General features: G+C 44.8%; 1 protein-coding gene across 1 annotated transcript in view; it reads right to left on the bottom strand.

Moving 5' to 3' along the window:
- Positions 1–16,370, bottom strand: part of sh3pxd2aa (SH3 and PX domains 2Aa) — a 32,224-nt gene extending 15,854 nt beyond the window's left edge. Inside the window, exons 1-2 of the mRNA XM_071921093.2 lie at positions 16,247–16,370; positions 1,116–1,229 (exon numbers count right to left, since the gene is read on the bottom strand). Coding sequence (XP_071777194.1) covers positions 1,116–1,229; positions 16,247–16,355 — 223 coding nt within the window. The 5' untranslated portion in view covers positions 16,356–16,370. The remainder of the gene's footprint in view (positions 1–1,115; positions 1,230–16,246) is intronic.
- Positions 16,371–16,591: the final 221 nt, after the last annotated feature.

The raw sequence follows: 16,591 nt of genomic DNA, 5'->3' as shown, positions 1-16,591 counted from the left end.
TGTGTGTGTGTGTGAGAGAGAGAGAGAGACAGAGAGAGAGAGTGTGTAAATGCGTGAAAAGAATTAGGAGAGCAAGGAAATAGGGGCTGTGGCAGCTGTGCAGGAACTGTCAGCATTATAGCGCTGTGTGTTTGCATGTGTGTGTGTGTGTGTGTGTGTGTGTAGGAGAATGTGCAAAGTGCCATGGAGCGTGGAGGCTAGCTTTTCTTAATGAGAGACAGGATGTTCGTTAGATAGTCCAGTGGCGCTTTGTGGCACACTAAACCATTACACCATGCCTGTTTCTATGGCACACAGTACCGCTGATAGAAAACAGTGTGTGTGTGTGTGTGTGTGCGTGTGTGTGACCCTGCGTGCATGAGTGTGTGCATATGTGCTTCTGCATCAGTTAATGAGTGTGTGTGTGTTTATGTGTTTATGTATTTGTGTGACTGCATGACTATATGTGCAAACATACTTTGTGCGTCCATACTCGCATGGGTGTGAATACTTCTGTGTGAGTGTGTTTGCACTATATTTCACTATTTTTCATCCCCTTGGGCCACAAAGCAGAAAGGGGCTTATGGCACGGTGATGAAATGCCCCTTCCAAACAGTCAGACTAAACATTAGGGCGGAAGAGGTCACGACAAAACGAGGCTCCCTGCAAGAGTCGAGCCTCCCACGGGAGTTTAAAGGAATTTTCTGGAGTGCCAAAATATCTGCTCTGCACACACAGCCTGGTTTGGACAAAAGGCATTTGGCTGTGGGCTGGTACCATTTCTGTGTGGTGCTGCGACCACGGTCTTCAAGGCTCCTAATGTGTGACTGGAAGTGTGTGCATGCATGCAAGTATGTGTGTGGGTTTGTGTGTTTAGTCCTAACTATGCTGCTTTTTGTCTCAGATTGAGATGTGAGCACAGAAAACGCCGCCTGCCAAAACCGTCTCCCAATTATGATGAAATCAAGGCTTGCTCCAAACAGACATTTCTAGAGTAATGAGTCATGCAGAATGACGTTTATGTGTTTGTGTTTTATGAATCCAGTAATGTAAGTTTGTGTGTGTGTGTGTGTGTGTGTGTGTGTGTGTGTGTGTGTGTGTCTCTGTGTGTGTGTGTGTGTGTGTACTGCGCTAACCTTCTCCAGTCCGGGAAGTGCCCAGATCCAAATCGTCTCTGGTTCCATTCTGTGAGTCCAGGTATGTGGCCGGCACCCAACCTTGTTCCTCTGCTGTACTTACAAACCACCAACCTAGAGAGAGATAGAGGGACAGAAAGACAGAGAGTCATAGACAGAGAAAGAGAGAGAGAAACAGAGAGGGAGGGAGAGAGAGAGAGACAGAGAGAAGTATATTAGCACTATAACCTTCATCTTACAGTTATACAAAGCCTGAAGGATGACAGTGAATAGCGTTGTGCTTGGATTCAAAGCTCGTTCCCACATTGTGATTTACACCCAACAATGGAAAGTATGTGTCACCCGTTGCTAGTCTCTGAACTGCAGCGCAATTTACTGTGACTGTGTGTGAGCCAGCATCTATGCTAGCTTTAGCATCAATCACGCGTATTAATTTAGTAGGTGCTAACACTTCTAATGGTATGGGCTTTCCTTTGTACCGGCTTGACAGACAGATCTGAGGTGGAGTCATGGTGGGTTGGAAGTTTCACCTACTTGGAAAGCGATCTTCATTACTAAACCAGACCCGACGCTGAAAGACTGGGAGGACACTAGAGTAAGAGAAGTGCTTTTGGAGCTCGAAGTGCAGCATAGATCAACAGAGGTTTAAAAAGCACTTGTTAGGACTGTGGAAGATTAATCTGTTGGGACCTGTCAGTGATTTGAGTAAGTTGTTTTAGGACTGTGCCACTGTTTCTCCTCTCTCTCTCTCTCTCTCTCTCTCTCTTTTATTTTTCCCCACTTTTTCCTAGGTTGTCTATTACTCATTATGAAATATGTTGTTCTGTCGGTAATTAAATGTGCTGCTGCTGTCTTGGCTTCCCTGACATCCTTGATCTCAATGGGTCTAACTCGGATAAATCAAGGCTAAATAAAAAACTAAAATGGGTAGAGGAAGCTACAGTTGCTGCCATGTTTTTAGGCTAGTTTTGCGGCAACCTGTCCTCATTAGTTCTGCAACATGCTGAACTGTGTCCACATTTTTCCTGACCATCTCCCCCTCATTTCTTTAGGCAGCAGGGTGGCACAGTGAGCAGGGACACGCCCTTCAATCAGATCCCACGCTCTGAAAACTGAATTTAATTGTATTGCATTACAGCATATTTTTACATTATTATTGCTGTGCATTTTAATTGGCTACAACTTTGCTTACTTCACCCTTACCCTGACGTCACTTGGAGAGGAGAGATCATGCTTTATTCTAATTGACTAATGAGAAGTTTGTGGTCACATCTACGCTACTCCGTTGTGGTATCCGTTGCGCTGACTTGACAGAATTACAAAAACACATGTCACTTTGGGGCGGCGACCAAAACCGAAAAACTTGCAAAACGCAGGGAGGCGAATCGTCTCCATCGATCATAGTTTGACATCTAGCGTGTGTCATTTTTCAGCAAGGAGGGTGTTTACAAACTTTCAGAGGCGCGCCAAGCATCTCCTCTGTGACATTTGGGATCGATGGAGGCCTGGACTATGGTCTCATAAAGAGTAGGAGAAGCAAAGCATGTCACGAGTCTTAAAACAGAGAGATGAGGCTTCATTAACTCCTCTGGCTACAACACACTGTGATACCGACACATACCGGCTAGCATGACAGTGTGTGCCGAGGCCTAGGCAACAGAGCGGGATTATGTATCACATCAAAAGACACGCTCCTATTTACAGCGACAGCATGGAACAATATTTGCAGGGGGAGGAAGGTTTAACACACATTCACACACTCTCAGTACAATCACTTTTGGCCACTGAGAAGCTCCACAGGGGGCTCGGTGCCTTGCTCATGGGCACTTAATAGTAGTTACTGAGGGAGAGGAGAGCTTTGCCCATTCATACTACCCATACCCAGATTTGTCCCTAGCCATCCCAGGGATTCAAACTGGCAACCGTCCCAATTTTGTTACGAGTGTGTGGTCCAGTGTGAGAGAATGTACTTGTGAGTGTAAGTGAGAGAATAAGAGAAATGAGTGTTCCAAGACACAGATATACACAGAAAGGCAGAATGAAAGCGAAGACAAATTTGTTTTTTCTTTCTCCAAATGAGTCCAACAATTAAGTCATCACCTCTCTAATGTATTTACAGCCATATGGCTCAGCTTTCTAATGTGGTGTGAGAAGCCTTAGTGAATCAAACCATCACGCCCTATTTTATTTCCCGGCAAGACACCAGTCACATTAACACACGTTGTGAATGATGTGGAAAATATGCCTGTATCATAGAGCTGTACCATAGGGAAAATAACAGTAACGGTAAATAGAGGAAGTTGTCTTTTCTATAAAACATACTACAGTATAAGCGGGTATTTCCCGAGTTTGTACATTAGTACGGCTCATAGTTTCATGTGTTAAAAGCAGCAAATGTCACTAAGTTTCAAAGCCAGTTGAAATCTTGAGCCCTACAGCAGTATCTAGGATCTTTAGTTTTTCCAGGGCCAACTTACAGTATGTTCTCACAGCAATCTCAAATAAACACCAGGGTTCAATAATGACACATGTACTTGTAAAATAAAAAAAAACGTAGGGACCCAAGACAGAAAGAAAAGAAATACATTTAGGAGCATGATCTGTGAAAACAATTAAAAATGCCTGTTAAACTTCATTTGTTGTTGTTTTTTTGTATTTTACAGGCACAATGTGACTTTATATTTAGGAACGTGTGCTGCTAAAATGGCAGCACTATAGAAAACTGATCGCTGCTCCAACAAAAGCAGCGCTGAGCTTAATCTATGCCAAACTGAGAATGCTGTACAACAACTACACTAACAGGCATTAAAATATTACTGGGTTGACACTCAGCAGACCACAGCAGGAGAGCCTCCCCTGCCCCCTGCATGTGGCCCCAGCTCTACTTATACCCATATAAGCACAGTGAGGCCTGCGCCACCCTGACTATGACAGCAGCACACACACACACACACACACACACACACACACACACACATGGAGTGAAATACTATCTCCATTACGCCTTCTTATTGTGCTGTCTGGGTCATACCAACCAGCCCCTTTGCCCTCCCAAATGAGTGAAATAGTGTCTCAATTAAACTGTACCAACCCTCCAAGTACACAAGCGTTGATATGCACACACACACACACACACAGCTGCACACACACACACACACAGAAACATACAAAAACATGCTCAAGGCCAGCAAAAGGTGAAGTAGTGTCTCTCTCTCTCCGTCCCTCTTTCTCTCTCTCTTTCTCTCTCTCACACACACACACACACACACACACACAGACACACAAAAGCCCAGTGAAATACTGTCTCCATTGGATTTCCCCACAGCGGGTCCTGTCTAGCAGACAACACAGGAGTTAATTCAACCTGAGGGCCGACAGACACATGGGGGTTATGCACAGTAGCTGCAGTGTAGCCCATCCACCCTGAACTTCCTCAAAGTCACACTAGCTTTCTGTGGACCCTCTGTACCACCTACCTACCTGCCTAGTGCCTACCTACCTACCTACCGCCTTCTGACTCCCGCGCAGACGTTACGCCGCAGTCTGGCTCCTTGACGGGTCAGTGTAGTTCATTTTGAATCTGTCAAGATCAATTTAGGGCCTTGTTCGAGTTAATGCCCGTGCCGCATGCCTAGACCAGAGGCCCGAGTTGGACTACGGAGGCGGTGGTTTCTCGTGAAATTGGAATTGACACCACGACAGTTATACTATGCTAATTAAATCTTACACCGTGGCTCCCGGTTTGAGAAGCCTGATGTTATGATGAATAGCGCTCACCACAGTGCGAGGACTTGTAAACTCAGGAGGAGTTGTCAAACTTTGAGAAGCAGGCGAGGCTATGACCAGAGGCTGCCAGTTTGAATACTCACAAGGGCTGAGAAAATGTGGCCGGAGAGTCAGTTAGTCCCTCAATGACTATCATTATAGTGCCATATAGTGGATCTGCTCAATGGCCAGCAGTAGAAGACTGTGCTTATATGGGAGAGCCAGGTGTGAATGTATGTAACTGTATTAATGCACAGTGCCCATGAATTAAACTCCTATTACTTTTACTTCCTGAGTATCTTTCATGGTGACCTCATGCTGAACTAACAGGTGTAAATAAAAATTTCGAACCAATAAAACCATCCGATTTTTTAACAATCGCGCCCCTCCGCACCTCTCCCATCCAATTAAATGTCCTTTCTCTCCCTGACTCCATTGGTTTAGACTTTTGAATGATCCCTCACTGCATTATGTCCCGCCCCAACATGCTGCTTCAACACAAAATGCATCAAATCCAGGAAGTAAAGATGGCGTTTCACAGGGTCTTTGCAGAGCATGCATACTCAGAAAATAACATTTCCTGGGTAAATATAGGTTAAAAAACTGAAGGCCCCCAAATCCATAGGTAGTTGCAGCATACTTATAGCTATTGCACTGGTTAGTAAATTATGATAAAATCTAACAGTTGGCCTCATTTTTCTTGGTGTTAACCCGGGAACTGTTCAAGGACCCTAGGGGGCTTCAGACCCTGCTTTGAGAGCCACTAATGTAGAACAGAGTGTTAAGTTGAGGGTTCGATTCATACCACAGCAGCGTCTGCACAACTTCAGTTCATTGGGGCTCTGTTTTTAAGTCGTGCGAAGGGTCCGCCCATCTATAAGAATAGCCTGGCCCATATGAAACGCATTAGGGTTTTTACAGGCTGATTCATTGCAACTATTCAAAAAGCTAGGAAAGAATTGGATCCACCTGTACGGAGGAGAGCACCAGTTCTGCAGAGAGGCAAATCCAGGAGCTCTTCCTCTCTTTAGCCCACCTGGCATGCGGTGGAAAAACAGATTAATAAATCTTGTGCACTGACAGTGGCTGGAGGTGACTGTTTGCCATCACCAGAGGAAAGTGTAGAGTTCCTCAGCGGCTGTGTACCTCACCTCAGGGGGAGCTGACAGGAGTGTGTGTGTGTGTGTGTGTGTAAAGAGAGAGAGAGCGGGAGAGAGAGAGAGAGAGAGAGAGGAAGAGAGAGGGGGAGAGGGAGAGAGTCCTAATAATAATAATCTTTATTTGTATAGCACTTTTTTAAAGCAGTTCACAATCAAATGAAAGGAGACCTCATACCTAAAGTAAAAACAAAAAGACAGACTAAGATAAAAAGGTAAAAATAGAAGGTAAAAATAATATAATGGGAAAAATAACAGCAAAAAAAGACTCACATGAAAGCAAGTCAGATAAAAAATAAGTTGTAAGAAGTGATTTAAAAGATGATACTGATTCTCAAAGCGCCTCATCGGGGTTTAAAAGAATTGGAGTGATGTGATTTTATCTGTTTGTACCAGTTCAAATCCTAGCTGCAGCATTTTCAACAAGCGAAAGAAACTTTTGAGAGAAACTTTTGATTGATGCCAGAATAAAGAGAGCTGCAGTGGTCCAAATGTAAGGAGATGAAAGCATGAATTACTTTGTCCAGATTACTCGATGATAAAAATGGCACAATTTTGGAAATCGTTCTCAGCTGAAGGCAGCAAGACTGCACCACTCTCTTTACCTGTTCATCAAAGCTTAAGTCAACATCAAAAATTACTTACAAATTTCTGCCTGCTGGCAGAAATTGGCTACACTGGGTGACAGCATGCCTAGTTCATTATGAAACAATTTGTGTGTTATGGGGGGCCAAAGAAATCTATTTCCAATTTGTTTTCATTTGGCTGAAAAAAATGTAGTGACATCCAGCACTTTATATCACTGAGGCAGTCCTTAAGAGTGGCTAGGCTGTTCCGAGTCACTGGTGTCCAATGGAGGAAAATGTTGTGTTTACAGATGGTATAGCCAAGTGGGAGCATGGACAGGGAAAATAATCTGCATGGACATGGATTTCTTCCATTTGCGAGCACTGAGAGGCATATATGTGCATTTGCCTCTGCTGTGTGAAGAAAAATGAACAATAACTCTTCGCAAGCCTGGCAGATCTTTCTCGATTCTCCTTCTATTCACAAATGCACAAGCACACAGAAACACACAGACACAAGACATCCTAAAAGCCAAAAACAGAGTGTAGTCTCTCTCTCTCTCTCTCTCTCTCTCTCACACACACACACACACACACACACACGCCAAGCATCAGGCTCCATCATCTGCACACATGGTAGTGTGAGGCTAGGCTTTGACAGGACCCAGTTCCCTTATAAATCCAGCTCTGGAGAAAGTGGGCACAGTAAAAGCAGATAAATGAGCACCAGAAAGACTGCTGGACCCCCTCAGATATACACATTCACCCTACTGCTACTCCTCTCACAGAGGGTAGAACAGACTGGAGACCAAGGGTAGAAAAAATAGACTGGAGATGCAGATATGAGAGACAGATAGAGACAGATGGAGAGAGAAAGGCAAATACAGGGTGAAAAAGGAAATGAAAAGGTTGATGTACATATGATGGATGGATGGATGGCTAGATGGGCGGATGGATAGAGAGAGAGAGAGAGAGAGAGAGAGAGAGAGAGAGAAAGAGAGAGAGGAAAAGCAATCACTCTCACTCTCTGTAGGAGTGAGTTAGCAGCATGGCAAACATTGGCACCGGGGGAAATGGGCTGACCCCTCGTATCAGAATATGAGAATAAGATCTTTTCAGGCATACACATTAGCCTGTAGACAGATGACAGTTTTCACAGAAAAGCTGTCCCGTAGGAGGAGATGTGGGGAGAGGTTTGGCAGCCAGATGGAGCAAAATTACTCAGAGTTAATTAAACCGAAGCACAATTTGGCTGGGCATATGCATGGAATGATGCAGACACTGACCACTGAAGCACAGACGCTGTTCAGTGAAGGTAAGGTGGGACAGAAAACTGTAAAAGGGAAAACATATTCACTTGCAAATAGACTGCAGACAGCAACCTAGACATTAGATTAGATATATATACAGTATATATATATATGTTTTTATATCAGTATTTCATGCAAGTGCAAGTGTGGACACAGGGAGAGACCATGTTATATAATTTAGAGCACAAAAAGTCAGAAATCAGTCAGTTTAACTGTTCTGTCCTCTAACTTCCAACCTACGGATGAGAAATGAATACAATACTTTCTTGACAAATTAGTATATGATTATCTTGCTGATTGTGGAACAGTTCAGTGTGGCTTCATTTAAAGCGCAAGCACACTTTGGAGGAGGTTGAAGCTATGATCAAAGACCTCCTTAGTTCAGAGCAAAAATACCACTTTTTCTCTGAAATGCGGTGAATCACTACACATGTACATATACATGTGCACACGGCTCACCATGGAAAAACAAGAGTCACACTAGCCTGTTGGGGCGTGTGTGTGTGTGTGTGTGTGTGTGTGTGTGTGTGTGTGTGTGTATGTGTGTGGGGGGGGAGTTTAGGCAGCAGGGGCAGCTGTGAAAATGAACCAGCAGTAGAACAGGACAAATAAAAGGTGGCCATGTAATGAAGTGCATACTGGGGAGCCATCTGTACATACAGCAGAATGGAAGGGCGGGCTATTGTTTTAACAGGTTGAAATCATCACACCTTGTTATTGATGGCTGGGTCTCCTTCTGTGTGTGTGTGTGTGTGTGTGTGTGTCTCTGTGTGTGAGTCACAGAGATGAGCAAAATACACCCCGCAGCTCCATGCTTCGGCTGAGTCCTCTCGACCTCAAACGAAGCAATAATGTATTGTGTTCGATGGGATGAGAACATGAGGGCTCATTTCCTGCTCGCTGTCAGGCCTTTTTATTGTCCAGGTGCTCGGCGAAGTGGAAACCCACCTAAAGCTACCTTTTACCTAAAGCAAACACTTTCATAGAGCAGGTTTAACGTTTGTGCTGGGGTTTTTTTCTCTCAATTGATTTACATCCTCTTGCTAGTTTTTCTGACATAACAGACCCAATTGGGCTTGTTTTGGAGGATTTATGAGGCGCTGAAGAACTAATGACTAATACACAGAAAGGTTACACAGCAACACCTGCCGCCACCTCTTTCTCTCACGCTCACACACACACATACACACACACTACAATCCACACACACACACATACACGACAAAATATGAATATGTAGGACAGAACAAGGGCTGTAATTGGCATTTCTTACAGTGTTGAGCTCTAATTGGAGTTTCTAACTGCACCATGCCTGGGCAGGCAATAATTGCCGGCTTTCTCCCTCGGAGGGAGTGTGTGTGAGGTCACACTGAACACAGTGGTACAGCAATTGAGCAAAGCACACTTATCATGGACTGTCACAGGCTTGGGCCCAGGGGGAGAGTATTGGGGTGGGTGGAAGATGCATGATGTGATGTGGGATATGCGTGGATATGAAAAACAAGGGTACAAAAAACAGGCAAGACAGTTAGAGGGCGAGAAAGAGAGCAAGACAGAGAGGGAGAGAAACAGAGATTAAAAGAGAGGGGCATTTAGGAGAAAGGGAAAGAGATCGAGAGAGAGAGAAAAGACAGAAAAAGACAAAGGAGGAAAGGAGGGAGAGCCAGCAGATGTTTGGCTGGCGCTTCAAAGCTGTAGTACTCCACACAAATTCCCTGTCCAAAAACAACACCAAACACTTTCCTTTCCCTTTCTCATTTTGGGGAGTGTCAGGCCGGTCATCAGACGGCTTCGACAATGACGCCTGTTAGAAACGTGCCGTTCGGGGGAACCCACGAGGTGATTGTGATTCTCGTTTCCTCCTCTCGGCTTCTAATTAGGACCAGATCTTCTGGAGAGCAGTGAGCCTGGCTGGGACGCAGTGCTGCTTTTCAGGGCAGCGTATTGAATTGCTTACTTGCCTTTCTGCAGAGTAAGCAGAAGAGGAGATACAAGAGAGAATGCGCTTAAAATAGCAGCACAACAATTGCGGCGGCTGTCTAAAACCAGCTGTGAAACCAGCCACATATCTTTATCATGGATTACACCAGCCTCATTAATGAAACTTGACTGACCCAGATTGTATGCCGTAATGTTATTCCATATAAAGTATATTCCATCTATTAAAAAAATCCATTGGATCAATTTAGTAGATGTGCTGCACATGATTAAATGTGTTAGTAACGTGACTGAACCACATTTCCAACCGAGAACCAGACAAAATCCCCTACAAGGACAACAGATGACTCTCTCCACAATAAATTTGTCTTTGAAACCGTTTCTTACCCCCTTTGGAGCTTTGAAATACCACGTATCTAATTGGCAATGTACATCCATGTAAAATGGCTGCGTCAAAAATCCCTTAACGGACACTTCAAAGCTCCATCTCACAGTTCAAACTGGGGCAAGACTGAGGGCACCTGACCCCTTTCATGCTGTTTCTTCCTAGAAAGTCACAGCCAATTTCAAGGCCCTGGTCTTTATTGACACTGTATAACATGACAGATGATGGAGGCACTACATCCCAGGACGAGGCTCGTGTTACCTGGTTGAAGTTTTCATAAAACGCGGGGGTCTGGTTACTGAGGCAGTCTTGTTACATGTGTAAGGGGATAGCCAGCCAAGGGGCTTTCATTAACCCATGTTGACTAAACATCACGCTCTGCGGGGTCACTCTAAACCCCTGCATTGATCTTCCATATGGTGTGTGTGTGTGTGTGTGTGTGTGCTTACATACTCTCTGCATCTGTGCATGTGTGTCAGAGTCCCAAACACAAGCCACCCGCCAGCGAGGAGGGCAGCTCTTCCAAAACTCGGATGGGAGGCACACAGCAATCCGTCAGGTTTCTGCCAGTATTTGTGCACATCTCTTTGCTATGCAAATTGAAACATGCTGTTTTGTGCCTTACCCCCTAAAGGTGGCTCTTTGGCCGGCTCGCCTCGTGTGAGCCCCCGCTATCCGCAGATTGTTTGAGCTCAACTCTGAGCAGAAAGCAACTGAAGCAGGACAGCATTTTTTTACTGCCTGAGGGTGAAGCTAGCTACGTGTGCTAAGCTGAGGTGTTCTGAGAGTGATGCATAGCATGATAGGCTATCTCTTGGCTCAAACATACCACCCTGATTGATATTGGCTGTCTGTTTTACAGCCTGGAGGCAATGATAATGCCTGTCTACAGCCTCCCGTGTGAACTCTGTCCAAAACAGGTTTCTCTCATCCAGAACATCCTTTAAGCTAGCCCTCAGTGCACCTTGATTAAAGACATACATCTGACAGCCTAAGGGTGAGGGTATGTCAAACTAGATTTTCTCATGCAAAAACCCTCCTCATGGACAAGACTTTTAAAGGGAAATATCAACGAATTTCATAATTTGGGATTTAGATTTTTTTTTTTGGCATTGGGCAGTCAAATCAATATTTCATATGCAATTCTCAATATACAGTAATATCCCAAAGCTTAAAATGAGAAAAAAGACGTCTGACTGTGATATTCCCAGCCTGGACTTGCTCCATTACCAGTGAATGGGAGGCTGACTTTGTGGGCTCATAGAGTGTTGAGTGAGCTTTTATATCCTAAAAAAAAAAAAATCACCCGCGGTCACAACCACCATTTTCATCTTTGCCAATGAGTTCTCAATGGGGCTATCCCTCACAGATCATGGGGCTTAAGAGAAAATGTTATTGAATGTTCACTAATAAAAAAAAAAAACTGGAGTGTTATAGGGCATAAAAAAAACCTCCTTTGCCTCTAACGTTAAAAGAAGGTTTCTGTGTAGGCACTTACCCTTGTTTCTTAGGGAAATAGTTTCTTAGGGATAGTTAGTCTTGTGTATTGGTAAATTCAGTACAATCTGAACTCATCAGCGCTGAAATTCAGAGGTATTTCTATTCAAGCCATGACACTTCGTAGCCACTACAGCAGACAAAAGCTACAATCATTTCTGTAGCCTGAAGGCAAGGCTTACCCTAAGATAACTGCAGCTTGTACAGCAAATGACCTAATGCAGTGTGAGGTTTTGACACTAACCTTTAGCTCAGGGCTTTCTTCTTATAAAGCTCATCTGCACATGGAAAAGCCTCAAGCCAGACCAAGCAAAGCACTAAGGACAAATCTCTGGAAAGAAGTTATGGGTTAGACTGAGTGCTGCCAGCCTAACCAGATCCCCTGGGTACTGGGAGAGGTGTGGTAGAAAAAGGTTGCCAAAACTCCTGGCATTGACTCTCCCTGAAACAGCATTTTACCTGCTGACAAGCAATGGTGCGTAACTGGGAGATTTCCTTAATGTCTCCATGTAGACTCCAGCAATTTATGATGGAGGTCTAAAAAACATTTAGTAACTTTTATCATCTTCCAAAATTGAGGATTAGCCTAATCTGGCAACCCGGCAAGAGGTTGTAGACTATGTGTGGTGTATGTTGAGGTCCAGAGAGAGGTAAGTAAATCTGTCTAATCTCTTTAAATCAACTGTGACAAAATGCCCCTAAAACTTGGCAACAAGGAAGGCCAAGATATTTGGGCAAATGGCTTCTCCGGCTGGCTTTGTGGGCTGGGCGGCACACTAACCCAAAGGATCCTGTTTGCAGTTTAGCGTCAAGGTCCTCCTGGCAGATCCATTAGGCTCGGGTGATGAAACGGGGAAAAAAGGCTTTTTTTTTTTCCATATTCCCCCATCTTACTGCGGCCACAGAATGGAAGGCTAGTCGCTTACATTTACCATTCATTTTCTGAAATGATGATATCAGAAATTGAGCGATAAAAGATCTGCAGAATCGCTGCTCAGGAGGTCATGTGCTCTACAGACATCCAGAACATCAATGGGAGATACAAAATTCAAGTCATCCATATTGTCATGTAAAAACCATAAGAAACATTTTTCCATGTGCAGCTATTACTTTCAGCACTCACTCGCATGATACAGCCTACAGCCTAGCAGACATCAGTCAAATGGTATTCTTAAATAATTCTTAGCTATTTCTTTGTACTGCATCATGCATGGGGTTTACCACATCAGGACAATTAAGATACAACCAGGTAAGTTGTCAATCACAGGAAAGCTAAATAAATTGGCTTTCAAGAACTTTTCAAGAACTCATTGCATTGTCCTATGTGGCAAACGCCACCCATCTGGTACTCCAACAAGGTTAAAACCTTCTCCAAGAGGTTAAAACCTTCTTGGAGAACCAGATGGGTGGCGTTTCTAAGAATTATTAGCAAATACTACGTGACTATGTAGACCTTTTCTCTCTGACTCTTTCACATCAAGATCACAACGGCCTCCCTTTAGTCCAAAACACCATATAACTTAACTGGTCACGCATGCAGATTTATTTTTTCCAGCTGGGACATTCCTCTCTCCAGACGCTCCGTGGTTCCCATGTCCGAGGAGGAACCAGAGGGAGAAAACCAGGACGGTGGCCCAGACGTGGCCTCCACTCCTCTTCTCAGAGAAGATTCCGGCGTGTCCACCATCCTGGCCCTTCATAAATCTCTCTTTACTAGATAGCAGCTCGTAAATCGTAAGGTAATCGTGCGTGGATGCGTAGATACAGACGTTGACAGAGAATGCACACGCCCGCATGTGCACAGACGCATACACATAGAGACCCACCCACACACACACACAAAACCATAAGAGCTTACGTTATAGTCAGTATTCACTACACACCATTGCCATCATGCCAAGTACACACACACAGACACAAACACAAACACACATGCACAATTGCGGATGGATCCCGGGTCTTGTTGACACAGCACTGTGAAACAGCTGGAACTGGACTTGAGCATGCAAGGCCAATAACTTCTCATAGGGGTATAACAACAACATCCGACTCCGGAGCTGAACCCTTAACTATATCAGGTCAAGACTGCAGGAACCAAAAAACCGCTGAAAAGGAGGTTTAAGCTGTTCCTCCTTGGCATGTGCAACGCGTGACACGGACCATGCTCAAGTGTTCACAATATGCGGAGGATCACAGCAACGTTGAAAGAACAAACGAGGAAAATATGGATTTCAGCACTGCCAGGAGAGGCTTAAAAGACCTCATCGTGCTCCGCTGACTGCCGAGGATGTGTGAGAAAATACAAGCTAATTAATGGTTGGATTGGGGTGTTAAATTACTGTCAGCATTTCTGCATTGCAAATGTCAAAGGAAATAAGCACATACAGACTGGGAGGCTGCAGTAAAGCCTTGAAAGAGGCAAGGGGGTTGAGGGATATTATATGAGCTCTCAGATGTGTTTGCCTTGGCATAGCCTCCTAGTGATGTCATCACCATCATCATCGCTGCTCCACTTCTTTGGCCCAGTAAAGGACAACAGTGCATGGGTCCAACCGCTGGGCAAGACACTGAACCCCTACGTGCCCAAAAGTTGCTCTTGATAAGTGCATCAACTAATGCTAAACCTCCCCAGACTACATCGAGGTTCAGATGCGTCTGGCGAAGCAGAGGTTTTCAGGCAGGATATAGGGAAACATATCATCGCTGAAGCCAATTACTGTGTGGTATTGGCACACTGACAGTCATTTTACTTTTGAATATTCATTAAACAAAACACTTAACACGCGCCCAAATCCAAAGAGATTCTGGCAACCGAAGTGACGTGAAATAAAAAATACTCTTCCCTTTAAGTTAAGAGTTGACAGTTACAGTTGACATTATAAAACTTCACAAACAAGGCTGAGAAGAGAGCCAGAAATAAAGGCATCCTCATCCTTGAAGTCATAGTTCAGATGACATTAACTTCCGAGTAGCCTTGGGTATAATATTTTGACCAAAAGCCACATCATAACAGCAATCTTTTCCCATGCAACTTCTTCGCTCTGTCAAAACTTTATCTCACAATGATATCATTCTATACTGACAGTGGGTGAATGGGAAAGCTGACAGCAAAAAGCAAACAGGCTGATGTGTATCATGGAGCTACAGTTCGCTCACAGGAATGTCAAGCCTTGAGGAATGGTGAGCTTCGATTTGAAAAGTGACTCATTAAGTCACATAATCACTCAAAGATGTGCAAGCCAAGATAGCTGTGCGAAAATGAATTCACACACATAATCAGTGTATAGATAAGAGGGGATGGCGCGGTGTGTTTAGGCTTTCTGCTGACGTCGGAGCTGTTGTGCTGTTCATCTTGAGTTGTGCAAGCTGCTGGCTGTCAGTGGCTAGCATGGAAAATGAGATCCAGCTCTGGGATTGCTAAACAGAACTTGGACGGGGGGGTGGGGGGGGGTGGGGGGCAAGATGAAAAGCAAACTGCTGCTTCTCTCTGTCATGCAAACACTATTACTTAAGCTTCACTGTTTGTTAAATATTCTCAATGAAGTCAACGCTCGCAACCCCAACTGAGAATTCGGCATTGCTGTCAGTAACAAGGTTATTATAAGATTGTTTGATAGCGTGGTGACATTTTGAGAAATTCTGAAGAGGTAAACTGCATGGATTGTTTATATTGGAAGATATTACTTTCTGTCTCTTCTCACAAATGTTGCCTTTTCACATTCTGCAGCTCAGTTCCAAGACAGGCAACAACTGATGCAACATCTCCCTTCTCACATATGGTAAGCTAGACAATTAATTATGAATTTAGTCGACATTCTTGTTGCAGAAGGCAAGAGACTGGCCTCTAGCCATAACAGTGCCCTCCCTCCAACACCCTCCAACTCTCACACACATACACACCCCCCCCCCCCCACACACACACACACACACACACACACACACTCATATACACACACACACACACACACACACATGCTGCTGCTGGCCAAACAGCACCTCCAGGTGGTGCCAAGCCCCAGTTAGGAGGTGGGAGATTGGGAGAAGAGGGGAGAGAAGGGGAGAGCGGAGCGATGGGAGGGAGACGGGAGTGGGGGATTCTTGAGGACAAAGGGGTTAGAAGAGGAGGGAGTGAAAGCAAGAGAGGAGAGGGGGAGATGGAGAGAGACAGAGGCAGAGAGGTGCTGAGTGAGCGTGCGTCTCTTTGTGTATGTGTACGTGTGTTTATGCTACAGATGTGTGCTCAAAGAGAGAGACACAAACAGAAACAAACAAACATAATGTCAGGCGGTTCTAAGTGTGTACGCTCTAAAAAGGATGTCATTTTTAACAAATTCCGTGTATCTAGTTCGGGACACACACTTTTATTTTACTTTTCAACATATGTAAACAACATATGCTGTGTCAATATGTACAGTTCTCCACCTATGTTGAACCTATGTTACAGAGTGCATGCGTGGTTGTCAGAGTGTAATGTGCACATGCTCTGTACATAAATGCAAAAACAGCCACTCACCACTTTCGCTCTTCTCAATCACGTCCACCGTCTCGCCGGCCTTGAGGCTGATCTCCGAGTTCTCCTGCCTCTCGTAGTTGGCCACCACCACGTACTGCTCCAGCACCATGGGCTCCGAACTGTCAATCCCTGAGGGGAAGAAACAGGCTGTCAGCCAGCTGCCCGCCGTGGCCCCTCGCGAACGCCCGCTGCCACCAACTACACCGCTGCCGCCGTGCACCCGGTAAGCCGCCATCGGCCAACCCCCGCTCCCCGCCACCGGCGCCGCTGTTCCTTCTTGACCAATCAGAACGCGAGCTCACGACTTGGCTGCATAATCCCAAACTTCTGGCCATATAGCTGAGT

Source organism: Centroberyx gerrardi, chromosome 3 (genome assembly GCF_048128805.1).
Source record: "Centroberyx gerrardi isolate f3 chromosome 3, fCenGer3.hap1.cur.20231027, whole genome shotgun sequence".
Taxonomy (NCBI): Eukaryota; Metazoa; Chordata; class Actinopteri; order Beryciformes; family Berycidae; genus Centroberyx; species Centroberyx gerrardi.
The sequence above is the reverse complement of the archived record's forward strand: the minus strand, read 5'-3'. Positions and strand labels throughout refer to the sequence as shown.